The sequence below is a fragment of the Hermetia illucens genome, chromosome 4 (genome assembly GCF_905115235.1).
Source record: "Hermetia illucens chromosome 4, iHerIll2.2.curated.20191125, whole genome shotgun sequence".
Lineage (NCBI taxonomy): Eukaryota > Metazoa > Arthropoda > Insecta > Diptera > Stratiomyidae > Hermetia > Hermetia illucens.
The window spans coordinates 167,192,970-167,220,922 of record NC_051852.1 but is presented as its reverse complement, the minus strand read 5'-3'; the positions used below and the strand labels follow the sequence as shown (position 1 = coordinate 167,220,922).

At 41.3% G+C, this 27,953-nt stretch overlaps 1 protein-coding gene across 2 annotated transcripts; it reads right to left on the bottom strand.

Annotated features, from left to right (window-relative positions):
• Positions 1 to 832: 832 nt before the first annotated feature.
• Positions 833 to 27,734, bottom strand: LOC119653815 (USP6 N-terminal-like protein). Of its 2 annotated transcripts, XM_038058845.1 has the most exons (7): positions 27,173 to 27,734; positions 19,685 to 20,366; positions 19,234 to 19,619; positions 19,109 to 19,176; positions 1,451 to 1,562; positions 1,097 to 1,168; positions 833 to 1,033 (listed from the first exon to the last, which is right to left on the bottom strand). In XM_038058845.1, the coding sequence occupies exons 1-6, from the start codon at positions 27,322 to 27,324 to the stop codon at positions 1,105 to 1,107; spliced, it is 1,464 nt and encodes a 487-aa protein (XP_037914773.1). In that variant the 5' UTR covers positions 27,325 to 27,734; the 3' UTR covers positions 833 to 1,033; positions 1,097 to 1,104. The 2 variants fall into 2 exon arrangements, with proteins under 2 accessions (XP_037914773.1, XP_037914774.1); XM_038058846.1 differs by lacking the exons at positions 833 to 1,033; positions 1,097 to 1,168; positions 1,451 to 1,562 and adding an exon at positions 10,425 to 11,124 and having other exon boundaries at positions 27,173 to 27,733.
• Positions 27,735 to 27,953: the final 219 nt, after the last annotated feature.

Sequence of the window (27,953 nt, the reverse complement as noted above, 5' to 3'; positions counted from 1 at the left end):
ACGTGACATCACAAGGATGCTAGAGTGGCATTTGCATTGAAAAATTTGGATATAAACTGGAATACGGTAACCTTTATCTTATACAGTTCAAAGTAAAAATCTCTGAAGCAACAAAGACTTTTCAGGTCATATTCTCCGATGAAAAAAATGAAATCTGGATGGCCCCGACGGTTTTCGTGGCTACTGGCATGACATTAGAAAGGAACCGCTTCGTTTTACGAAACGAAATTTCGGGGGTGTTAGCGTGATGGTTTGAACTGCATTTTTTGCAAATGGATACCTTTCACTGTAAGTCGTTACATCTTGCACGAAAAGTAGCGATTACATTCAGGTCCTAGAAAACAACCTGGTACCATGTTTAGATGGTTACCCACTATGGATTTTTCAACAGGGCAACATACCGATTCATGTTAGCCGCGAAACAAAAGCTTTGTTTTTGTCAAAATCCATCAAAGTTATGGAGTGGTCAGCGTGCTCTCCGGATTTGAATCCAATTGAGAACCTGTGCGGGTTTATAAAGATAATGGAAGTTACTCATATACAACATTGTACAGTTGAACATTCGTCATCACCAACGGCGCAACAACCGATATCCGGTCTAGGTCTGCCTTAATAAGGAATTCCTGACATCCCGGTTTTGCGCCGAGGTCCACCAATTCGATATCCCTAAAAGCTGTCTGGCGTCCTGACCTACGCCATCGCTCCATCTTAGGCAGGGTCTGCCTCGTTTTCTTTTTCTACCATAGATATTGCCCTTATAGACTTTCCGGGCTGGATCATTAGCTGAGAATAATCACAAAGGGTCTTTTGGGGGTACAATTAAACACAAAAATAGTTCTCTAAAACGAAACAATACATTTCTACAAATATCATTCTTATTTATAACTTTTGATCGTAATAAAATGTGTAAAATGTACATTAATTTTCTCTTTAGGCACATTTTTAATAAAAGATTACATCATTAATTAACGTATGGACGATGTTTATTCATTGCTTTTCTCAGTGCACTTCACGCACAAAAGTATCATGACCACTGCAATCGAAGGGACGAAAATTAGTATCGAATAAAACGTTTATATTGACAATCTAAATGTACCTGAGTAACTATGCAGCTGAACTCAGTTGTTGGTCCGCTTTCATTACAGCGTTGGCAGTTTTAATTAGAATACTAAAATATAGAAATTGAAAGAAAATCTTGTTTCAAGTATTTCATTGCAACTTACTAATAAAACCAAATTTTACTACTCTAATTTCTGTATTATTTTTGAATTTACAAATATAACGTCTGCATAAACATAAAAAGTGGAACAAATATGCAATAGCAGACGATAACGTGGGATCGCCACAATGCTCATTTATTCATGAAACATTTGAATCAAGGCAAAAAGCTCCCCTTCACGAAAGGGTTATTTTCTGTATTCCTTAAATACTACAAATTCACAATACTTACTTGTCCTTCATAGAAAGTGTTTCCATAGATCCCAATGAGGTTATTGATGTTCCAGTAAATGATTGACTTTGGCTATTCATGGAAAATGCATCCTCCAAAATCGTGAATGAAGCTTGCAAAAATGGTTGAGTAAAGTTGAAAAGGGTCAATGCAATGCGATATCAGTTTATTGGAAATTAATTTTTCTAGAATTCGATAATGTCTAAAATTGACAACTTTCATTTGGAACCTCAAAAAACAGGGAATACTCTGTCATTTGCAACGTATAAAGGGTTCAGATTACGACTAGAAATTCAACCAATCGATTAACAAATCTGCGTTGAAAGCGGTTCTTAGTTTCAGCAAGCTTAAGCATGCAGGAATATGTGATTAAAGGCTCTGGAGCTCTGACATAGTTGGAGACTCAATATTGCAAACCGAGACAAGCGTACGACATATTCCCGTAGAAGAATCTTCGTGGTGATTTTCAGGAGTCTTATATTTATTTGGATGTGTCCGGATAGCTGAGTGGTTAGAGCGCAAGGCTGTCGTACGGAAGGTCACGGTTCAAATCTCACTGGTGGCAGTGGAATTTGTATCGTGATTTGACGTCGGATACCAGTCGACTCAGCTGTGAATGAGTACCTGAGTCAAATCAGGGTAATAATCTCGGGCGAGCGCAATGCTGACCACATTGCCTCCTAGTGTACCGTTACGGTCTTGAATGAAGTGCTCTAACACACTTCAAGGCCCTGATCCAACATGGATTGTTGCGCCAACGATTATTATTTCCGAGTTATCACAATCCCGGCAGATGCCGGATTTTACCTAATACTACCACTAAGTGCCAAGCATTTAGGCTCGGACGATCCTACCTACTTAAAAACTATAGGGGCGCTGGTGGTGGTGGCCGATGGTAGGTCAGTGGGAGAATCCGTCGAGTACTCCCCGCAACATCGAGCACGTATGCAGAATGGTGTACTTCTGCATGGTTTGAACCAGACTGTGCGAAAGTCCCAGGACATCAAGGGAAGCCGTCAGGGATTTAGGTACAATACCTGTAGCTGACAATATTATGGGAACTACAACCACCCGCTCGAGACGCCAAATTTCTTTGATTTCTCGAGCCAATGGCTCATATTTCACCTTCTTCTCCACGTATTTCCGTTCAATGTTGCTATTATGGCGGATAGTAACATCAATAATATACGCGGAGCGACCCGTCTTGTCAACTAACAGTACGTCAGGCTTGTTGTGTGCGGTATGGCGATCAGTCAGAACTTGCCGGTCCCAATACATGCTGTAAGCAAAACTATCAAGTACTGCTTGCGGGTCATATCGGTAAACCGGACATGTTCCCGTGATCAGCCCATGCTTGTATGCAAGGTTTTGATGGATAACCTTACATACAGCATTATGCCTGGTGATGTATTGCACCGGTGCCATAACAGTACAGTCAGAAATGAGATGGTCCAACGTCTCTAACGCCGAACCACACATTCTGCACTGGTCGTTCTCCACCCGTTCTTTCATGATGAGCTTTTTATAAGCTCGGGTGGCGTTCGCGCCATCCTGAATGGCACACATGAACCCCTCCGTCTCAGCAAAGAGCTCCCCAGCACACAGCCATCTGTTCGACAGATGCAAATCGACAAATGGCTGCCAAAGACACTTCACGTGTTTACCGTGCATTGCCTTCGACTTCCATTCATCGATCTGCTCTTGGTCCGACTTCACCCCACTCAGAGGATTGAAAGATCGATCCTTCAAGTTAAGTGGAGTCAGTCCACAGTCTGTCTTACAGACAGCCGCATGCAAGGGACTCGCCTGCTCTTTGCTGTAAAAATAAGCGCGCAACGAGTCGACTTGGCGATGATGTTGTGCCGCCACGTCAACCACGCCCCTACCTCCGATGTCCACGGCAGACTTTGGATGATGCATTCGGAATTTGGACATAGTTGTCCGTATCCGCCGCTGGACGTTTTCCAGATCGGTCTTCGTCCACGGCAATATTCCGAATGCATAAGCCAATGAAGGGATAGCGAATACATTCAACGCACTCATTTTATTCCTCCCCGAGAGATGCGATTTCAGCACCAGCTTTACACGTCGCAGGAATTCGGACAGCAGAACTTCCTTCAGATCACCAACTCGAGCATTGGTTCCTTGCAGAATTCCTAGGTACTTGTAGAAGTCTGTCTCGGTCATAGCTTGGATGTGGAGGTCACCAATGCTCCGTATACGGATGGTCATCTTCATTTTCTTATTATTATATTTATTTGGGTAATTCCAGATTTTCTATGTTAATATATTTAGCCGTATCGTGCCAGACCCATCTGCATTCGTTAAGCCTTCCTAGCTTATAGTGTCTTTAGGGGAAGTTCTCCTGAATGGAAGTACATGTTTTTTTATCGCTGAAATTTAGGTATCTGAGACTTACACAGAGTGCCTTCACTCCGCCTAGTCATAGAGCGTATCCAACCAAACCAAACATTTGTCTTGTTAATGTTGTTAATACTATCTCTTGAATTGCAGGAAATTAATTCCTGGAAATATTCAACATCCTGTAAACAAATAACTGTTGTAACGCTTTTTTTTCGAGGAATGCACTTCATTCACTTCTCGTTTCTAAGTTGCTTCAACGCGATTTTATATTCGAAAATGCCTAATTTGACTAGATATAAAATTCCTAGGCAAATCGATTCGAAACCACGAACTAGAGAACAATTTACTTCAGCAAACACTTCCATCACATCATATGCAAGAACATCATTTGAAAAACTATCCGACTTCGATTTTGATACAATCAAAGCCTTCGAGAGTGATGATGTTGTCTTTTATCTTCGTCTTCAACGAAGGAGTCAGTTCCCAGTTTGTAGGATATATAATGGACATTCCAATTTTTGGGGAACTGAAATACGCTGCCTACGATTTTCAATCATTGCAACATGTTCCTGTTGCATAGGAAAAATGTATTCGTTGGCTGGCAGGAATGCCAACCATGGAATGAATTATCTCAATTTATTTTGTATTCTAATAGATTTCTCTGGCAATTTGGGAAAATCTTCTCTCCTTGGAAAGTACAATAACAAAGTGATAGACACAGTGCTCAAATCATTGTTTTGTCAATGCTCTAATTGGCAGAATCGACAAGACGATATGGAATATGACAATTGGCTGTTGGTAGTACCACTGAAATGTTCCTACAATCTTTTACATCAACGCAGCCGCACTTACCAGGCAGCATCCACAATCTCATCTCGGGGCCGACAGGTGCATACAGCCCTCCACAGAGAGACTGGAATCTGGCACACAAAGTAGTATCACTGGATCGAGTAAAATGGGCATTTAACTCATTCCATAGATATAAGTCTGCAGGTTCGGATTGCATATTTCTTGCGCTAGTAATAGAAGGAATGGATGCCTTGGGTCTACATATTTGGAGTATATACGCGTGCATGCCTAGTACATGCTTATATTCCAATTAGCTGGCGTAATGCGAAGGTAATATTTACTCCCAAACCAGGAAAAGTCACCTACACGGACTTAATAGCTTCCGACTGATTAGTCTAACGTCGATTCTACTGAAAGGACTAGAAAGGCTAGCAGATTGATTCATCCTTTGGATTGCAAGTGGCCACCTCACTATAGGCAACACACTCCTTATCAGGGGCGGAAATCCATTAGTATTGAGGAGTACATCTCGACTCCAAGCTAACTTGAAAGCATTATATCCAAGAAAAATATCAGAAATCCTGCAAATTGCTCTGGTGTTGTAGGACAGAAATACATAAGACCTGGAGACTTTTACCGCAACAGATTCATTGGATGTAGATATCCACAATAAAGCCAATTTTGATTTATTTATTTATTTAATGAGGACAATACACAGAAAGCAAATTTCTTATTACATATTGTCCTCAGAGGGAGGAGCAAGTAAATGGCATATTTTGCGCTTAAAGCTAGAGAGGGACATAGAGTCAAAGGAACCAAGCTGTAGGGCATTGTAAGACCGGCAAAACCTCGGGATCAGAGAGTGAAAGTAAATCTCGAGCTCGGCGAAGAGTACATCAAAAATGTCCGCATTACGTGTGTTATCAGACGAGGCGATACGGAGAGTAATATCCGAGTTGGCGGAGCAGTCCATCAGACCATTGCAGAGTTTGAAAAGAGTACACATATCAAGGAAGATACGGCGTTGCTGTAGGGAGGGGAGATTGAGGGTGCGGAGTCGTGACGGATAATCAACCCGTGGAAGGTTCTTTTTTTAAAAGAGGGTCCGGGTGAATTTGCGTTGTGCAGCTTCAAGAGCGCAGCCATCACGGATGCGGTAGGGGGACCAGACTACACAGCAATATTCAAGGATGTTTTTGACAAGGGAATTGAAGAGTGTTAAGGAGGGCTGGATTGAGGTAAAGTCGGACGAGGAACGTAAGATAAAACCAGACATTTTGGGAGCTCTATTGATGATGTCAACGAAGTGGGAATTGAAACGAAGTTTATCGTCGAATATTACACCCAGGTCTTTGAAGGAGGTCAGTAGTGAAAGGGGTTGACCACTGAGAGAATAGGAAAAGGATGATGGGGAGGGTTTCAGGGAATAGCGCATCCAATGGCATTTGTTGACATTCAGTGTTATGTTGACCGAACACCAACGGGCTAAATTATCAAGGTTGGATTGTAAGAGAGCACAGTCCAATGGAGACGAAACAGAGGCAAACAATTTAAGGTCGTCTGCGTAAAGTAAATACGGACAGGTGAGGATGGAGGCGAGGTCATTGATAAAAAACAGGAAGAGTAGGGGGCCAAGTGTAGAGCCTTGGGGAACACCAGAGGAAGGAGAGAAGGAACGAGATGAGTGACCATGAAAAGAAACTTTGCAGGAACGGTATGAGAGATAGGAGGAAAGCCAGGAGATGACTGAGGGAGCGAAGTCTAGCGAAGAAAGTTTAGAGAGGAGAATGTTATGTCATGTATGCATGCATGCATCGTCTCGGGGCCAAGCCTGAACTTTGCTAACAGCAGGAAGCTGCTGGCGCAGATACAAAGGCTCGGTTGCCTTAGTATTACTGGAGCAATCCCCCCCTACCCCCCCCCCCCCCCCCCCCCCCCCGTGAAACGTAAAACAGCCAACGACACCAACATCCTCGATACCATTGACGCGTGGAAAGGCAGACAATCATACAGTCATGCGTCAATTTGGAAATTCCTTGACAAACATTCGATGGCTCTGCTCATATGGTTTCCAGATTCTTCTCGAAAAAGCATACTCTGTGGTAATCACCAAAAGAGAAGAATGGTCGATAAATGGCCACGAGCCTTATGGAATTACAGACATAATAATCTTCACCGATAGATCAGTCATGGAAGACGGTCTCGGGCGCAGAAGTGTTCTCGTTTAATCCGATTATTGAACTGGCTCGACATCTCGAGACAAGTCGAAATACCAGAAGCTCGCACTTCGGGGATAAAGGTTTTGTGTGCATCTTATGTAAGAAACTTCAACGCACATTTTTCTATCCGTATATAGCTACAAATCCAACCTATTTCTTCATATTTTTCCAAACTAAAAGACGTACGCACATATTACAGACATAGATATTATCCTCACCCTAAACAAACAAACTGCATATTTTCGAATACTCTACATATATATGCACGTATATAAATTGATCGTATCCATATTTCCGATGTACTTCGTGCACAAAAGCATCCATATGAACACATATAGCAGGTATATTAGATACGGCTGGTTTAATGTGCAGATATATCTATCTGAATTAGAAACAGCACGCATATACTATATACCTGCCTACTAACATGTCTGTTTGAAGTAATTGATTTTCATATACAAATGACTAAAAAATTAAAACAAAATAATTCTTTGCGATTCCATTCATAAGAACTCATCTCGTTGTGGTATTGATGAATTGAAATGTAATGATGACGTCATGCAGGTTGTAGAATGTATGAAATTCGCAAAAAATGGCAAAGTTTCACCACCCATAATTTTGTTAATAATAGTTGGATTTTCTTCAAATTTAACCAACTTGTGCAGTATGTTCTTTTATTACATCTGTGTCAAATTTTATACTTCTGTGATGAACATAAGGGGGTTGTCGGGTGAATTTCCAAAATGTGGAAATATACTATTACTAACTTTATTTGTGCAGATATCGGAACCGGATGTATTTTGAGGCCTAGATTTAGTAGAGATTTTTTTGGTTGGGTAGGTTCTGAGAACGAGACCTGTTACACTTTTTGAGGCTCATATTTTGAGTCCTCACTCCCCTATGTTTCATCCAATATCAAATATGGAACCAGTTTCGAAAAGTACTAATTGAGCCCTTTAATTTGATATCCCACATGGCTACATTTTAACACCAAAGGCGCCACTTGCTGCATGTAAAGGGAACAACAGATTGCATACTCTCACCAATTTTCGTGACAATCGGTCAAGCCGTTTCCGAATAAATCGGCTGTGAGAGACAGACAGACATACATCGACTTGGCATTCAAGACTGTGTCAGATGATGCAGCATTCGTCGTCTCTGGAATGATGCCCATTGACATCCTGGCAGATGAGATGACGAATATCGAAGTCTATCTCTCCTTTATCGCAGACAAAGAACGCCGAAAGGGAGAGATCTCTAAATAGATAGCAAGAGCGTTGGGAACGCTCGGGAAAGGGTCGGTGGACACACAGGCTCATCCCTGCCATCAAGGAGTGGTTGGAGAGACGGCACGGTGAGATTAATTATAATCTTACTCAGTTTCTCACGGGCATGGAGGATATCGCCAGTACCTGTTCAGGTTTAAACTAGATACCTGACCCGATTGCCCAAACTGCGATGGAGTCTCAGAGGACCCAGAGCATGTATTCTTCCACTGCCCAAGGTTTGTGGAGGAAAGGAAGAACCTAGAGGAGACTCTAGGAGAGGTGCTCGTACCAGAGAATCTGGTGCGAAGAATGCTAGCATGTCAGGAAGACTGGCATGCGATCAACTCCATGGTCGTATCTATACATAGCAAACTGCGAAAGGCAGAGGAGACCAGAAAAGCGCGGTTACGTACGCCGCGTAGAGACGAAAGGAACTAAGCTAAAATGAGCTGACTCCGCCCCGTGATGTAATACCGTACGGTGGTTCCACGGGGCTTGCGGGGAGTCGGGGGTGGTTTTAGTGGGTAAGAATCCCACACGCTGGCGTATCCAGGCCAGTGTCTTTTGAAAATTTCCACCTCCTCACAAAAAAAACAAGTCGGGAAACCGGAAGCTAGACGCTTCAGGTATGAAAGGTTTTGTTTATTTCTTTTATAAAGAGATTTGGGTGTGCATTTGTCCCATTAGCATGTAGCACGTAAAATATGCATATATTATGTGAAAATAGCCACTTTCAAGTGATATTGACATCCATAGTCTCGAATTTGCAGAGGAGCGACAGCTTTGACTTAGTATTACTTTGTAAGTAATAGTGCGATTTTCACCAAATTTAGCAGGATCATGCTCTATGCTGGAGCCTATATTGTTGCAAATTTTGTGATTCTAGGGTGAGCTTAAGGGGGGTTTTCCTGTCAATTACTAAAAATTATAGTAATATACTATTATTAACTTTATTTCAACAGGTATCGGTATGGAGGGTATTTCGGAGCCTAGGCACCATATAGTGACAGCCCCCTGATTTTTTTCAGATTTTTCGGTTATGTAGTTTCTGAGAATGGGTTCGTTAAAAAAACGACCACTTTCAACCTCCCGCACCCCCCACCTTTTCAACAAATGTCAAAACTAAGGCTGGCTTCGAAAAGTACTAATCAAGACCTTTAATTTGATACCCCACATGACTATATTTGATGAAAAAAAAATTTACAACCTCCATTTGCATGTATGGGGACACCCCCTTAAATTCGACGTAAAGGGATGTAACTCACTATATGCATGAGCGTTCACAGTTCCCACCTTTCTACCAAATTTGGTGCCAATCGCTACAACCGTCTCCGAGAAAAATACGTGTGACGGACAGACAGACAGACGGACAGACAGACAGACAGTAAACCGATTTTAATAAGGTTTTGTTTTACAAACAAAACCTTAAAAAGACAGACATCGACTCGATTCTAATAAGGTTTTGTTTCACACAAAACCTTAAAAATTATAACCATATTCCAGGCAGAAATATATACCATTTCATTGGCAGCAGAAGAATGCTTGTGACAAAAATCGCAGAGTCGTATCATTTGAATTTGTTTTCACAGTCGGGGAGCACTATCAGCACTAGACATCAACAACATATCAAACCAGTTATTGTGGAGCTGCCACCAGTTGCTGCCGAAACGTGGCAAATTAAACGAAACATTCCTACATGTGCGCCAGAGCACTCAAACATCACTCGTAATGAGGAATCTGAAAGACTTGCCAAGGATCTGGATCCATCCACAATGGTGGGGCTACGAAAATCGATTAAATACGCCCAGAGCACTTTCAAACTCGAACGAAGAGATCGATTTTTATTATCACGGCCCATTTTTCTGCTTCAAAAACCAGGAAGTGAGATATCCGTCACGCCATTTGAGTATTCACGATCCACCCTCTCGAATTCAACTGGTTGTGGAGGAAGGTTTTTTTAATTTCTATTTAAATAGCAGTTTAACTGCGATTTTAAAGCTTTAAAATTATAAAACATTGTCAAAAAATCTCCCAAAAACTCTATTTTCCTAAATACAATACACACGAAAAGCAAGCCTAGTTTTTCGAGCCCCCAAGGACAACTTTCCTTTTAGATATGTGCGAAATTTCATGCAAACTTTCAGTAGGACAAACCCAGTGTCTCAGATTCAGCAATGAGAAACGAAATATACTCCAAATGCGAAGTTAGACAAATACCATAGAAGAAATTGCAAAAGCAGAAAGAGATGTTCTGTTTTATTCTTGTTTTTGCAAAAGTTTAAAACTCTGTGAATGTTAATAACTAACCAAAAAAGAGTGCAAACACATGCAAAATTATATTGAAATGTTTATTTATTCTAATAAAAAAACATGTGTGTAAATTTAAATGTAGCGTAATATAAATAGTAGATTAAGGGTATTATTTCGTTGATACTTATCAAAGTACTACGTGTATAAATATTGCCTTCACATGCTTGAGAGATTTCAATTTGTATAAAATTTTAAAATTGCGGATATTTGGCTAAAAAACAAAACAATATTAAGAAATCACCAATGCGCCATTTACAACAATTTTTGGCTTTTTTAGGAAACTATTCAAGTTTTTTTTCCATTTCTTTCATCAGAAAATTCTGTAATATCTTTTAACTGGTTTTGTGTTCAGTTACAACACGCTTCCCTTGTTTCAACAAACTGCGAAGATTTCCTTTTAAATTCGCTTTTTCTTTTCTATTTTTTTTCCAATCCTTTCAATCTGAAATGTTCACTTCAGTCTTCCCTTCCGCAGAAGATCTATCACTATCTCACATCAAATCACTCTGCACCTCTGTACTCGGGACCAAATTTGTGAAAATTGTTGCTAAATCTATTAAATTATATGCTTATGTCTAAAGGCGAGTATTTTCCACTTCCACTTCCGTATCACTCCCTGAATCCAGTTTATTCTCGTTGTAACTGTCTAATGTGTCCGTGCTTAGGGCAAGAGACGTCGCTAAGCTATTGAAACTTTGGTAAGTTCTCATAGATATTGCATCGCCTTTTATCAACGTCAAATCGAACAAAATAAACAGCAAATATGGAAAAAAGAAACATTTGTAGATTCATAAGAAAAGATTGTGTATACACGGTTTAATTACAAATGTATCCTAAACTCGTTATTCTTACGGGAAGCAACCTCTAGAATATTATGATGAAATGATAACATATATGTACGTTAATTTATGGTAAACATGAAGCAGGAATCTTACATAATATATACAGATTTTAGCAAAAGATCCACGAATTTATTAATTTGGAAATTACACCAAGCTTTGAAAACACGTAAATATCTGGGGCATTTAATGCAGTTGTAGTATATTATTGCATCCAACTTGTATAGTTTTGAAAATATTACCATTTCACCTGGAGCGTTACGTTCGTTACATTAATTTCTGTCAATTCCTTCCTTAACTAATCCTAAATACAATTTCTATAATTACATACATCCCTCACCAGCTGAAAAAATACCTAAATATCCACAACTTTGTGATCGATGTATCAACGAAAATCCAAAAATTTACCGCAATGTCGTCCGCCTCTCGCTCTTTATGGTTCTGAATGTTGGCCGACTATAAAAGAGAATGAACGGCGTCTCGCGGTAATGGAGACGAAGATGATACGTTGAACCAATAGCGTAACACGCCATGATTACATTCAAAATGAGGATATTCGCGATCGATAGCTCTGATCATGGAAAAATTGGAAGAGAGTCCTCTTTGATGGTATAGTCATGCATTTCGCGCTAATGAGAATTCACTTGCCATGATCGAACATCGAAAGGTCAGTCGAAGCAACGATGGCCTGATGCACTGGATGGTGATCTGAAAACCTCGCGACTGCATCCAAGTCAGGCATTTGACAGATCAAAATGGCGCGGCCGATCAAGACAAGCCGCCCCGCTTCTGGGCGGGACAAAAGCTAGCGAAGAGGAATAAGACTTGAAACCCCATGGAAGCATTCACTCCGGGTCGGATAGGTAAAAGAACGAATAACCTATACATCTTACTTATTTTTTCTGTTTGATAATGATTAGAGCACTGCGCAGTCTCAATGAATACTTTCTTTCAATTTCTGGTCCACGGACTCCTCCGTTCTGGACTAGAGCCCAAATTCAAAAATTATAGACGACTTGCGGTTTCATCTAGCATCATCATCAGGCAACTCATCAGACGTTGCATCTGCCTCTGCTATGGGAGTAGTGTGACCGAAGTGGTTACTGGCTGTTGCTTGCCTCCTTATATATAATTCATAACGAGTTTCGATTGCTCATTGACAGATCTGACAAGGAGCAAGAACTATCCCCCAGGGGTAGAATTTTATCGCGATAGAAACACCCAATGAAATTAACTAAGGAAATTAGAGAGGACGCACGATTTTCATCCGGACTCGTGTGTTTTTCCTTCGGCCCTGTTCATTGGTCATACGGAAAAATCTAAGAACAAAGTAATAGGAATATTTCGATTTAGCCTCGTATATCCAAACTACAGACCTGTACACTTGACGGAACTTTTATACTAAGCTCAAGTTTGTACAATTACTTTCCAAGTTTCTAAATTAAATACTGTCGATCAGCTGTCCAGAGATTAATATTAGCTGGCATTTCTTGCACAGTTCAAATTTCACTAATGGCAGAGGGACTAGTCTAGTCTGCTGTGAATGAGTGTCTGAGTCACATCGCGATAATACCTCGATAATGTGTTCAATGCTGACAACATTGCCTCCAAGTCTACCGTTTCAGCCAGCCCAGAAGGGCTCTAATACGTTCCAAAGCGTAGATCCAAGTTGAATTTGTTGGGAGAATAAACAATTATTATTATAAAGAATCCAAGATCGCAGGAGTTGTATGCCATTCATTCAAAGAGAGACTCATAAAAAGATGTCAAAATCGAGATATCTAAGTCCTGAGTCTCCATTGAACTTCTCTGACCAGGACAACATGAAGACCAGTCCAATGGTGGCGTCGTACTCATGTCGTGTTTGCGATTATATATTATATATAAATGGAGCGATTACCACCTGTTGCTACCTTCGGTTACGCTGTCCTGGACGAAACCGTTTAAAGTTTTTCCCAAGATTCCTCCAAAAATCAGCAATTTTCCTGGCACTCAAACCCCCCAAACTTATATACCATTTTGAAGCTCAGACCCTCCCCCGACAGTAGTGATCACGAATTAAGCTCCTTTTTGCAAAATTGTTTAACTGAAAAAAGAGGAGTCCGTGGACCAAAAGAGAAGAAGAAATCAGTTGCTTTCCAAGTGGTCCGATCCGTCATCAGGTGGGTGCGGACTCAGGACTCCCAGCATCCTCAACAAAAAATTCACTTCGGCATGGTTAAGGTCTGAATTTACGACGGATTTCACTTCAATATAATTCGCACTCATGCCGTGTTTGCGATTATATATATATGGAGCGATTACCACCTGTCGCTAGCTCTGGTCACGCTGCTCCCAGGGCAGAGGTGGGGCAGTGTCTGATGAGTTGCTTCTGCCTTGGACGAAACCGCCAGTCAACTTTCTTGTGTAATATGGCATTAAAAACATGACCAAGATCATTATTAAATGTCGCGAAGAGAGCAAATAGTAGACAAAAAATATTATCCACATGCGTCGCAGGGATAACTTCTCAAAACGCGTAAAGTTGATTATTTCGGAACACAATGCAAAGACATTAACTAAATTACGACGAAGAAGGGATATCTTCCAAGTTATAGAAGAACAATTCAGATTGTCGAAGTTACAAGAGTCCACACTGAACAAACAAAGGAAGGCATACAGAGCCACACAAACGGCATCAATTAATTTACCATCAAAAGCAGCGCTCAAACTTCTGACGCAGGCGTAGCGAAAATAGGCTGAGTAGTTTGCCAATTTAGCGGATGTTTCCGATCTCTTCAACTTGGCTAAATCGCTAAACAGTACCAATGATTGTAACATGTCACACAGTCGAAGAAAATTTAGAGGAAAAATCCACATATTCAAGGAGTGCAAAGCTAACTTATTACGTATACTTTGCAAGCAGAAGGGTAATGTCCACAGTTGATATGAGAGTAACAGCAGATGTTCAGTGTTTAGGATAACTTATTCTCACAAACCATCTGTGCGCAGAATATCAGCGTAGTCATCATCTGCGAGCTTCCCAGCAGCATCAGCAACGAGCCTTGACAATATATATAGCTAGGAAGGCGACAATACGGGCGTGGAAAATTTATCCAAGAAACGAAGGAAGGATGTTTACGAAGACCTAGTTCTTGAATCTCGGACCAATCCGTGAAAACATTTAAATGAGCACGAAGAGATGCAATTAGGAGGCGGTGATATCGAAGTCTCGACAGCAGAAAAGGCAGTAAAAATAGTCAGATGCAGGACAGAGGCATGTGACACTATCATGCCGAGTGTGCAAGATCTCACCAATAAGCGATCAAATTAATAATAGAGAGATGCGATTGTGCTGTATTTTTCGAGCTAGAAAAGAAGAAGCGTAAAACGGACAGTATACACAAATCCTCCGAATAGCCCTAAGCAGACCACTTGCAGAAAAACCGGATTTAAAGTTCCATAGCGTTTATGGTGATCATGAAAGAGCTGAGAGGCAACAACACAGTTAACCTGTCCACATATTTTTCGGAATAGAGTAATGGTAATCCTCCCTCCACAGAAAGGTACAGCTCGAAATATAAACCAGCGTTGAATGAATGAATCAACATAATTAAGGTAGCTAAGAAATAACTTGTGGTGATTTATTGAAGAATCTTCTTTTTCTTCAGCCTTTACCCCGTTCATAAGCGGGGTCGGCTCGTCGTGATCGGTTTCGCCATTTGGTTCTATCAAAAGCCTAATCTGGATGCAATCGCGAGGCTTTTAAATCCATCAATCCAACTTATCAAGCCGACGTTCTTTCGACCGGCCTTTTGGTCGTTTACCATAGACTTCGGTATTGAGACCAATCTTGGCAAGGGAATTCTCGTTAGCAAGAATTACGTGACCATACCATTAACGCAACATCTCCGTCTCCATTACCGCAAGACTCCGTTCATTGTCTTTTATAGTCGGCCAACACTCAGAACCATAGAGAGCGACTGAACGGACGACATTGCGGTAAGTTTTAGATTTGAGACGTTCGTTGATACGTCGATTACAAAGAACACCAGTTGTGAATCCCACTTCATTCAGGTTGTGCTAATGCTTGAAGCAATTTTGCAACGCAGTTCTCCATTGGCTGATAACATTGGCTCGAGATCTTTAAATCGTTCAGTCCTGGGCAGATTACTACCGCTGACAGTGATTATGCCCATTTCAGGGGGACCAGTCGTCAAAAATTCAGTTTTATTCTGATTCAATCTGAAACTGTGTTGCATGAAGCGGTCCTTCCATTTTTGGATAAGTTCCTCGAGATCGTTTTTGCTATTATCAAAAAATTGGGGAAAAACGTACTCACGGTTTATAGGATTTTCGAAATAGAATTATTAAGCTCGCTACTAAGATCAGGGTGAATGGCTTTATCACATGGTGAGACATACATGATAGAAGGGCTTTCTTCTGATCAATGGAGACTGGCAGAGACTAGTTTTGTTGCCAAAGCCCAAAGGGCAGTCGGGACACCCACCTGTTCTGCCGTATACACACAATATGGAAATATAAGAAAGAGTCGTCTCTCTCACTTATTTGCTTTATCATGAAATATACCAGATGGGCTTATCGAAGAGAAAATTTAACGCCATGGACCTGGAATTGAACCTAGCTCGAAACGGAGTTTCCTCCAGCAAACGCTGTTCCGTGGTGACGTTGGATGTTAAAAATGCCAGCAAGGTCTGATTGACTGAGCCAATAAAAAAAAACTCGCAAGAAGCACGACAAGGTTCAGTTCTGGATCCCTTCCTATGGAACGTAATACAATCGCCTTTCCCGCGCCGAAGGAGACTACAGTAATCGGTTGTGCGGATGATTTGATTGCTTTTTCCGCAAATCAGCCTGAAGATTTTGCTAATGAGAGCATTAGCACCTGTAAAATGCGGCTTAAAATGGTCAAATATAATCTAGCGGAACAAAAGGCAGAGGCGGTCCTGATCACCAAACATATGAAAAGGAATACAATTAGTATTCGGGGTAGTGGCAAAAAAATCACTTGAAAGACGACTATAAAGTACCTGCGGGTGACACCTAACACGAAGGTCAATTTCCAAGGACATCTGGATTATGTCTGCGAGGGAACACCGGTCTAGTTGGATGCACTACACATGCCCTAGTGTTTAACAATACTAAGGATGGGCTGCGTATTCACCACATCTCTTGTGCTATTGCAAGAATACTTCCGATGGATCAACTGAAAGGCAGAATCCATTTACTCAAAAAAAAAACAACATACCGAAGAGGTTGCTGGTAATAATTGTTGATTCTCAGTACTGAGGAGTGGATTCATCGAAGACAAGCCGAACTTAACTTTCACCTAATTCAAATTCTGACGGGGCGTGGTGGGTACAAGAAGTTTCTGTGTCGATTCAGGTCGGATGAAATTAAAAGTTTGAAATTTGCTCTGAAGATCTGTATAAGCTAGCAAAACGTTTTCAGAGAGATGTCGAACTCAATCCAGAGTTGGTTCAGGACTGCCTACCTTAACAGTGAGCTTTGTATGGCTTCAGTAGAACAGTAAGAAAGTAGCAGATTTCAATAAATTATAAAATTAAAATGACCAAATTATATAATAACTCTCTACTCGATACAAAAGTAACAAATAAAATTATTTTAATTTGACAAAAAAACGTAACCATTTGCCCTAAAGGACCGTACCGGACTAGCAAGCGAAAACGTATATAACCATGTTAGTGAGAAGCTACGAATCAAACCCTAACAGCAAGAGATATTCGTTGGTTTTGGGGTAATTTTTACTCTCTCTCTCTCTACCCATTAAGAAGGGAGCGTATAAAAAGGGAACACTTTTTCAAAAACTAAATAGATTAGCATCCTAACTTGAGGCATTGCCATTTTCGAGCAGATTTCAACTGAAGAATTTGTCATCCTCCACTTCCACAATCATTGCCGACATTTGGAGCAGTTCCAACTGAAGTCGAGGAGGCAATAAAACAAATGAAATCGGGGAAAGCAACAGGACCTGACGACATCGCATCTGAGCTCTGGAAAGCGAAGAGCTGGGACCCAACACTGTGGCTCAGTGAATTCTTTAACCCGGTTATTCAGGAAGGAAGAACACCATCTGACTGGCAAGAAAGTACCACTGTTCCAATATGGAAAAAGAAAGGTAGTCCTGCAGAATGTTCAAATTACCGTCCGATCCGGTTACTTTCCCATACCATGAAGATTTTTGAACGCATTCTTGACAACCGTATTCGCGAAATCGCTGAAATAACCGTGAATCAAGCCGGGTTTGTCAAGAACTGCGGAACTACTGACGCAATACACGCTGCGCGGTTACTCATGGAGAAACACCGTGAGAAGCATCGCCCTCTTTACATTGCCTTTCTGGATCTAGAGAAAGCGTTTGACCGTGTACCACACGAACTCATCTGGTATGCTTTACGACAACACTTCGTGCCAGAAGAACTCGTGCGCTGAGTTCAATTGCTCTACCACGATCCGAAAAGTAAAGTTCGAAGTATGGCGGGTATATCGAAACCGCTTCGTGTCTCTGTTGGTGTTCATCAAGGAAGTGCCCTCTCACCACTCCTCTTTGTCCTTGTTATGGACACCGTCACACGGGATATCCAACGTCCAGCGCCCTACACACTGCTTTATGCAGATGATGTTTTCCTAGCATCTGATAGCAAAAATGATCTCGAGCAACTTGATCAAAAATTGAATGATCGCCTTATGCAACACAGTCTCAGATTGAATTTAAACAAAACTGAATTCTTGACGACCGATCTCCATGAAACAGGCACAATCACTGTCAGCGGCAGTGATCTGCCCAGAACTGAGCGATTTAAATACCTCGGGTCAACGCTATCAGCCAATGGAGAACTACGTTATGAAATTGCTTCACGCATTAACGCAACCTGGATGAACTGGCGTTCCACAACTGGTGTTCTTTGTGATCGACGTATCATCGAACGTCTCAAATCTAAATTTTACCGCAATGTCGTCCGTCCAGTCGCTCTCTATGGTTCTGAGTGTTGGCCGACCATAAAAGACAATGAACGGCGTCTTGCGGTAATGGAGACGAAGATGCTACGTTGGACTAGTGGCGTTACACGTTTAGATCACATCCGAAATGAGGATATCCGCGATCGTTATGGGGTTGCACCGATCGTGGAAAAGTTGCGAGAGAGGCGTCTTCGATGGTATGGTCACGCAATTCGTGCAAACGAGAATTCACTTGCCAAGATTGGTCTGAACTTCGAAGTCGATGGTAAACGACCAAAAGGCAGACCTAAGCAACGGTGCTTAATACGCTGGATGGGGATTTGAAAGCCTCGAGATTGCACCCAGATCAGGCATTCGATAGAGCCAAATGGCGAAGCCGATCACGACGAGCCGACCCCGCTTGTGAACGGGACAAAGGCTGAAGAAAAAGAAGTAACGTATGATTTAATACTCCACGCAATATCATGCTAACATCTAGAGAAAGTACAATTTCTTGAGTGCATTATTAAAAAATTTTGGGGCAGTTTGTTGTATGAGATGCTGCCAAATTAGCAGTGATAACCATTCTATTAATTAACGATAAAAAAGAAACACAAGAAAATATACTCTCTGAAATAAGTTATAAAATATTGAACTTTCTAACGGTAATTCTTGAAACGAACTTAACAGCTGTCCACCCTATTATTATGAACAAACAAATTTATAATTACTTTCGCACCACATCCGTTATTTGTGACAAAATATTATCCCTTTGCAACGTGACGTTAATTACACCAAGCGAACCCAACCACTTCAACATAATATCATCAAAGCAAATCAAAAATGTGAGAAATCCAACACAACATGCATAAAATAATGCCAATTAAACGAAATCATCTAGTCACTTACCGGTTACACTCTCTGAATTTTCATATGAGTTGGTCGACTCGACATCGGTTTGACCTATTATCTCTTGCCTGAATAAAACAAAGTCGTTAAGCTCCTTAATCCCTAATCTGTTAATCCATACTCACCTTAAAATTACATTAGTTAGAACTTCTCGTTCATTTTCAGTGAAAACAGATTTGCGGTGACCAATTTTCTTCTCGAAATCCGGTTCAATGAATTCACCTAATTGCCGCTGAGGGAATTCATTGGGTTGAGGTGGTGGTGGCAAGTCTAACTTTAATCTTTTCAATTCTTGCATTGTGTGCTCAAGGGCACGTATCACATAATCATCATCGTAACCGAAATCTTTGTGAAGTTTTACTTGAAGAAATTCGATGATTGCATCCATATCTTTTAATTTTAGTAAACGATTCTTGTGTAACCTTAAAATAACAAATGCCATGGCTGTGACAACACGTTCGCCATCAAGAAGGTAAATGTCCCAAATGCGAAGGCACAGTTTATAGGGAATCTGCGAAAAAATTATAATTTGACAAACTAGCCCTTAATAAGTAGATAACCTCCACACAAACTTACTCGCTCAATAAAAATCACAAAGAACCATTTAAGTGAATACAGTATAGAATCCAGGTTGTGCTTTGCAAAGTGTTTGTGTAACCTTGGCATGATTTTGGCCACTAGATAATCATGGTGCTGAAGGAAACGAGTCAATTTCGGGAATCCTTCTATGAACAGTCCATGCATTGCATATTTTCGGTCGGACATCAGGGTATTTAGTCCCCAGAACGCATCCTCTTCGTCCATGTATAGTAGTAATACTGCTACAAGCCCTGACATACCTTGACAATATCCCAATTCCATATTGTACATACTATAGGCGGTCAAAACATTGAAAAGACTTCTTTGTTTAATACTGTATCGTTCACGGAATGCCAAGTTCTCGCGAAACTGTCGATTAACGTCAGAATCTATTTGACGTGTTTCGGTGCAATATTTTCGTGCCAGTGTTAACATTCTCCCGTAAACACCTGCGTTTTTCTTTTTCGTTTCAGGAATGTTCAATAATTTAAGCCATGCTGCAGAGCGTAGCTTGTTCGGAATGCCTTTGAAGACTCGCTTTCGAAGCTTATCTTGGGAACGATCCCAACGTTCTAGCATTTTGAGCCACTTCTTCTCACGTTCAACTTCAAGTTCCAATCGTCGTGATTCGTGTGGGTCGTGTTTAATTGGCAAGCGTTGATCCTGAATGAAACCATATCTGAAAATTCAAAAGATTATACTTTGTTGCGAAGGTTCAGAGTCAACTTAATAATGACGTGGTACTGACGGTACTATGTACAATAAGAGGACACTAGATTTAGGTCACTACACTACCCTACATGTACTTAAAAGGGAATCCTGAGTTCAAACCCCTTTACGTAACTTACCTACAATGTAAAAAGATCGATTGCCTCATGAATCAAGTTCATATTGATGACATCCTCCCTCGAACACCTCGACTACGCGCTCCCAAACCGAATTATGGACTTTTGGAAAATCGGTCTTCACTTTAAGTGGGATTCAAGCAGAGTCGAACCAACAAAACTAAGATTCTCACCCAGACGCCCATTTTTTATTTGCATTAGTGGGGATAGCAGTGGAGGCGTCGATCAATTTGTATATTTTGTTAGCATTCTGTTGGCGATTTCTTCTAATTCAAAGTTACTCAATACATTATCAGCGCTATGTATGTTTTTTGCTTTGTCTAAAATCTTGAAACGGAGATGCATCAATAATAAGTTCAGATTATTTCGCGCCAGTGCTCTCTGATACCCCGAAGACAGCAGTCACCAAACCCTTTGGTCTGTTTGAATTGGTGGTAATGCCATTCGGGTTGAGGAATGCTGTCTAATCTTTTCAACAATTGGTGGACATGAATTGGAATGTGGTGCTTCGAGATCCCGATTTTTGTTGTGAGATATTGATCACGTTTTGATAGCATCCGAGACACTGGAACAACACTTAAAGCATGTTCGTCTAGTACTAGAAAGGTTAAGCAAATTCAGAGTTGTCATCAACTTAGCGAAGTCCTGATTTGCTGTTTCTGAAGTCGAATATCTCGGTTAAAGCTATATGCACTTATAAAATGCCATCGACTCCTAAAACACTTCCTCGTTTTCTCGGAACCATCAATTATCATCGTAGGTTTATTCCGAATGCTGCGGCATTGCAAACTCTGCTGAATGACATCTTACCAAAAGCAAAAAAAGAGATAAAGCCCCAATTAACTGGACCCCCGTCGCTAGCAAAGCATTTGAAGCCTGCAGAGACAGTTATGCTCAACGTACCTTACTGATGCATTACCAGCTAGATCAAGCGGTGGACCGAGGCCGTTCCCTAGGCAGACCAATCTGTGGAAAGCATTGCAGAGGCGTCCTACGCTACTTGGAAGCTCCTAGCGTTATTACGACTAACCAAGGATCACAATTCGGGTTAGCACTATTCACCGCACGCATCAACCTCCTTGGTTGCAAGCGAACCCGAAAGTTTCATCCAGCCAACAATGGTACTATCGAGAGATAGCATCGGTCATTAAAAGCCGCCATCATGTTTCATCAAGACAATGACATTCTGCCCACCGTTTTGCTTGGACTGCGAAACTACATCAAAGAGGACCTTGGCGATTCATCCGCGGAATTAGTCTTTGGAACCACTCTGAGGATTCCTGGAGAACGGTTCTTGAACGATATCGCAGCAACCGATCCTCGCATTTTCCTCATCCGTTTTCGTCAACACATGAGGCAGTTGCATCCCAAACCATATATTGATTGCAACTATCGGACAGTATTTGTCCATTGAATACATGCACTCATCTATTTCCGCGTGTGGACTCTGTTAAAAAATCTCTTACCCAACCGTACACCGGCCCGCAGTGAGCGACTGGTTAACATATCGTCAGCTTTCCTGATTTCGGAGCCCGACGAGCCCCTCCAAACATGATCAGAATCGCAGAGCCAAGCGAAGAAAAGCTCTCCGATTCTAATCAGCTTTGTTGTGAAACCTATTAACAGGGTTTCTTTTACTACCTCTCCGTCAACTGAGTCGAATGTGCGAAACCATAGATCCGCTAGCAACACATGGCAGCCAATCAACCCACGGCCACCTCATATCCAGAAAGTCTATTCACGAAAAATTCAACCGAGCCAAAACACTCAGGGGGGAGTATTGTAACGTCATTACGTCAGCAATTAATCCACATTGCTAATCCGCTACAATATTCCCTGAAACACACCATATCATTTACGAGTTATGTAAAGCCAGCCGAGCGAATTTCATCAGAAGAAAAGATCCACGACGACAGGAAAGAAGATATTACAACAAAGAATTATATTCAAACTTTCAATAAATCGTTGTTGTATTAGTAACGAGTTTTGACTTCGTAGTATCCCTACAAGTGGTCCTTAGCTCACCATCTATGTTATTGAAGAGAGGAGCGAGTTGCTACTCAAATTAGTGCGGCCCACCATTAGTAGATGGCAGGCCATCACCATTAGAGTACCATGAATTCAGATGGAATTCAACACTTTCACCTTCCATAACTTTGTTAGTAAAAGTTGGATTGCCTTCAAACTTCAGAATTGTATCTTACATTATCAATTATACTGATTTCGTACTAAAATAAACTTGAGGGGGATTTTCGGGTAAAATTCTAAAATATAGTTATATGCTATCATTCACTTTATTTGAGCAGATGTCGATGTATTTTAAGGCCTAGATTTTGTATAGATGTATTACTGGGATTTTTTCGGTTGGATAAGTCCTAAGAACGAGACCGGTTTCACTTTTTGGCGCACATACTTTGAGTGCTCGCACCCTTCTATTTCACCTAATATAAGAAAGAGTATCGTTTTCGAAAAGCATTAATTGAGCTCTTTCGTTTGATAGTCGCCCCCCTGAACCCCGACACCGAACGATTCCACTCTTTCTACGTGTAGTGCTTCACAGAAAATATCTTCTCACCAAATTTCGTCATGATTGTTCCTGCCTTTTCGGAGTAAATCTTGGGAGACATACGAACGGACAGACAGACATTGAATCGATTTTAATAATGTTTTGCTTCACACGAAACTTTAAAAGGGAATCCGAAATCCGTGAACGAGATGAGAATACACCATCGGGGCCGGATCCAGCACCTAGCTGCGATCCCCCTTATCCAACCAAATGCTACACGCTCGCCCGTTTCTTCCTCTTTACAAAAAGAGAAGATGAAAAAGAAATCACGACGAAATCCGCGCCAATCTAGACTTCTCTATTTAAAGTCGGAAAATTGGCCGAAGACGAAGTGTTGAGGACAGCCAGACACAGCCTCACGCTTCCTACCTCTATTTTCAACCGAATATTTGCCATCAACCAACATCCTACTGTCAACAACGAAGAAAAGAAGTCTATTTAATCACCAATATCGAAACGCGAACATTTTTAATTCCTTGTTTGATATCAGAAGCGAGCACCTCGCCCCACTCACCCATTTCTAAGCAAATACCCATCGACCATCAGCTTCTTCCTTGCAACACGAGAGAAAAGGTCAGTAATCACGCGTCGAAATCTAAAAAGAATCGTCATTCACATAAAGACAAGAAGAGACAATTAACAAAAACCCGGACGGCACAACCTTTCAGCCTGCAGACGACAAGGCCTGGACGCTCCCTTGCGAGACCTAAAGCCTCAAAACACCACACAAACGATACCTGCGAGATTTCCCTTATTAGGTCTACACCTTACCTTTGAAAGAAAACGCAACACACAAGAACGGCTCAACTTTCGTGGTATACTATTGGATGTACAACTTGGTGGTCTCTAGTGGTCATTAATGTTTCATATTGACAGCTGATTGCGATTATATGTGAGAGAGTAGATATTTGTCAATAGTATACAGTGGATATTGCTTTGTTTGACACAGCAAGCAATTTCAGCACGATTAAAATCCATAGGATTGATCCACAAGCAAAGAAACTGGGTACCTTATCAACTTAAAACGAGAGATGTGGAAAGGCGATTGTGCATTTGCGAGCAGTTGCTTCAAAGGTAAAAAAGAAAGGCTTTTTTGCATCGGATTGTGACTTGTGATGAGAAGAGGATATTTTATGATAATCTCAAGAAGAGAAAATACTACGCTAGGCCCGGTCAACTAATGCCATCGACTTCAACATCAACACCGGAGCCGAATATCCATAGTTCAAAGGTCATGTTGTGTATTTGGTGGGACCAAAAAAGGAATTTGTATTATGAGCTTCTGAAACCTGGAGATTCAATTACGGGCAATCGGCATAGACTGCAATTGATTCGTTTAAGCCGAGCGTTACGAGTGAAAAAAAAGCCAGAAAAGGTACGACAAAGGCATTCTTTTACATGATAACGCTCGGCCTGATGTCACAAACGTCGTGCAAAATTATTTGGAAACTCTTAAGAGGGATATTTTATCGCACCCGCTGTATTCGCCATACATTGGTCCTTCAATTACTGGCTATTCCGGCGAATGCAGTATGACTTGCCAGGTCCCCGGTTCACTTGTTTCGAAAATTGGCTTCAAACCTGGAGGTGCGAGGAATTTTTTCGCGATGAAATCCGAAAACTGCCTGAGAGATGGGAAAATGTTGTAGCCCACGATAGACAATATTTTGATTAATCCGTTCATTTATCTTGTTTGCAAATAAATGCATTGTTAGCAATAAAAAACGGACTGAATTAATATGTACCCCAATATAAGGAGAGGATAGGAAACTCTATTCTATAAGATGGGAAGAAGGAAATTGAGGCAAAGAAACACTTGCTTCTGGAAAAAAAGGCGTGTAATATAAAACTTGAAGGATGAAGTCAAGTGCACTTGGATCCTAACCGAGAACAATATTGAGAAACTATTGTATTTCTATCCAACACACCAAAACAAAGTAGGGAGCCGGAACCTAGGAAACATTGCGCGCCATTTGTAATGACAAAATGGGATGTGCAAACGACCATTTTAGGTAAATGAACGGAGCTATTTAATTAATATTTATTAAATTAACACAAAACATCAAATTTCATTCATTTTATTTTTTCTCTATTTTTCTCCGCTCCCGGCAAATGACTCTACAGGTAGGCGAGCAACACAGGCGGGCGAGTTTCCAACTGTGGTGAATCTCGCACACTACCACACTACCCCACCCTCAGCTGACACTGGGTTTCAGCGATAAAACTCAACTCCTGGCCCGCCAATTTTAGAGATTTAAATCTAATCTCACGCGTGGTGCACCTTTCTTCTCCGAGACCTCAGCCCTGAGGACAAAAGACTTGGCCTGCCGACGAGGTCAAGCCTAAAAAAATGCTGCCCCTGTTCAACATTTCATAAGGACCCTCATATGATGATTACAAGGACTTCCAGGAAGTATCCACCCAAACCAAGACGTCTGTGCAGACGTGCAGGTCCTTGGGGGCGTCAGCCTTCATCGCAGAATGACGGGATGGCGGAGGTGATTTTAATTTGTCACGGTGTCCCAGAGCAAACACAAAAGCTCAGTGAAGGAAAGGGCTAACCTGGTATTGAACACAGGGTCACTGGGGAGTCTCAAATTCGTCCCTTATACTAACTCGGCGGAGCTGGCGGTAAACTCCTCATGATGGGCGGTACGTAGGTCAAGTAAAACAAAGAATCATCGTATAAAACTCAGGAGTCTCTCAGGGATCCAATCTTGACCCCAAATTTTTTCACATCTTCCACGATATTTCCCTCCCTCGCTCCCGTAAACTTATCCACTATGACAAAGGCAGCTCACGCGGACTCTCACTCGACCTTTCTCCCTAACGACAATGGTCACTCGCATCAGGAGGGATCCTCTTCGCTGACGATACCATCCTATAAGCGAGGGGTCCCAGACCCTAATCAATAGGATCATTGCGTATTTCAACCGGTGGGCCCTCACCGTTAATTCTCTTAAGCCTGAGGTTATTTGCTTCAGACCCCAGCAGGAAGTGCCATTGATGCACATTGCGTCGATTGTCGATTCACTCAAATCTCGCAAGGGACCAATAATTTCAATGTAGATCGTGTGAAAACGCTTTTTAGACCGAGCGAATGGGCCTGCTTCTTTCTGTACGTTCTCCGCTAATCGGCTACACACTACAACGCCTCCACATTGGAATCCTATAAAAGTAGCCCGTCGGACTGACAACTAAACCCGTTTGACACTTTACTTCGGACTAGCTCCCCCGGCTTCGGGAGACTTTAAATCAGGGAATTCCTTTCATCAACGGAAAAGGAGTTTTTAATTCAGGGAGGGACGCAGTGCGGAAGGTGAAATTGCCAACCACCCGCCAACCAAGCAAGAAAGAGTGCATTAGTGGCTTCGAAATATCGAGCCTTGCAACTGCCCTTTTATGACAGAAATCCTTCTAAGTCATCTACTTTTTTTATAGATCGAAAGCCAGTAATATTTTATCAAAAATCGGGAAGGCTCAAGTCTCCAGCTCAATCCAAAGTATATCAGAATTTAAATCGCCCAATGTCTGACTGGGCCCATTCACAAATTGAAGAGCTAAAAAAGTAAAAAATTGAAAAAGCAAGCCTCGTTTATATTCAATACACCCTCGTAGTATGATTTTGTAATTTTTCGCGATAATACTGCAGAATACCCACAAGCAACTGATTATCGCTATCTACTTTTGTTAAATGATAAAAAAATTTCATGAATGCCAGACCATTGACAAATGTTTAGAATCACGCGCGATTTCAAGTGATTCCCCTAAGCAGATTGGATCCGCAAGAATCAAATTCGTCGATTCAATGAGCACTTGAAGAATTGAACTAAATAATTAGAAAAGATTAAAAGGAAATGAGCAGTAGACAATTTTGCGGTTGCAGCCCGATGGAAGGAATCATCTTAATTTCACTCAACATAAAAAGTGCATATCATTTGTTGTGCGATAGCAATACAAGCATTCAACTTGCTTTACGGTTTGTGCTGACTCAAACAGATAAAATCAAATTCAATTACTAATTCTAAGCATGGAGTCATCTAGTTAAAAACTAGCTAATCAAAGTGGGCATACTTGTCTGTATAATGGTACACTTCGAAGCTAGGATTCTCCCAGGGATCAACGTCGTTTGAGGGATCTGTACCCCGATCGTAACGTTGAAAAATCTTTTCCCGCTCCTCCCGCGCTCGCAGCAACAACAACTCGTCCGTCCCGTCGTCATCCATTTCATTCGAGATCCTTGACAACAACGGTAATTCCAATTCCCACTATGTCCACTGCGGCGGCATTTTCTTGCTTTGCTTGGCTTATAAGAGAGGCGCGATTCAGCCAAAGTCGATGATTGTTCACGATTTCGTAGTACGTTCTAATCGAATTTGTAATGGGCCTCCCACTTCTAAACGCGATATGTAAGGCGTGTAATGTCGTTTCACTGCACTATGGACTCGAAAACGGTGAGAACTTGTGGTTCACGGTAGAACGCATGATCTCTTTGTATTAGGCGCGGATTTTTTATGGATAAATGCAGCCAATTCGTATACAATATACAAAAAAAAATCTATATTACACGTTGTTTTGACATTTCGAAGCTGGCTACTTTGGAATTAATTCGATGAACTGAACGGATGAACAGATGTCAATGTCAATCCAATCTCTTTTTTCCATCCAAAGAACAAACCAACTGTGGAATTATTCACTGTCCAAACTTAACAGTGTAATATCTCACTAGCATTTGGAGAAGGTTTTTGAATTATTCATGCAGATTAAAAGGTTGTAATTCAATAATTAGGAAAAGCTGAAACATCATTTTCCCATTCTCAGTATAATTTAATTCTTAGGTAAAGCCCTAGTCCAT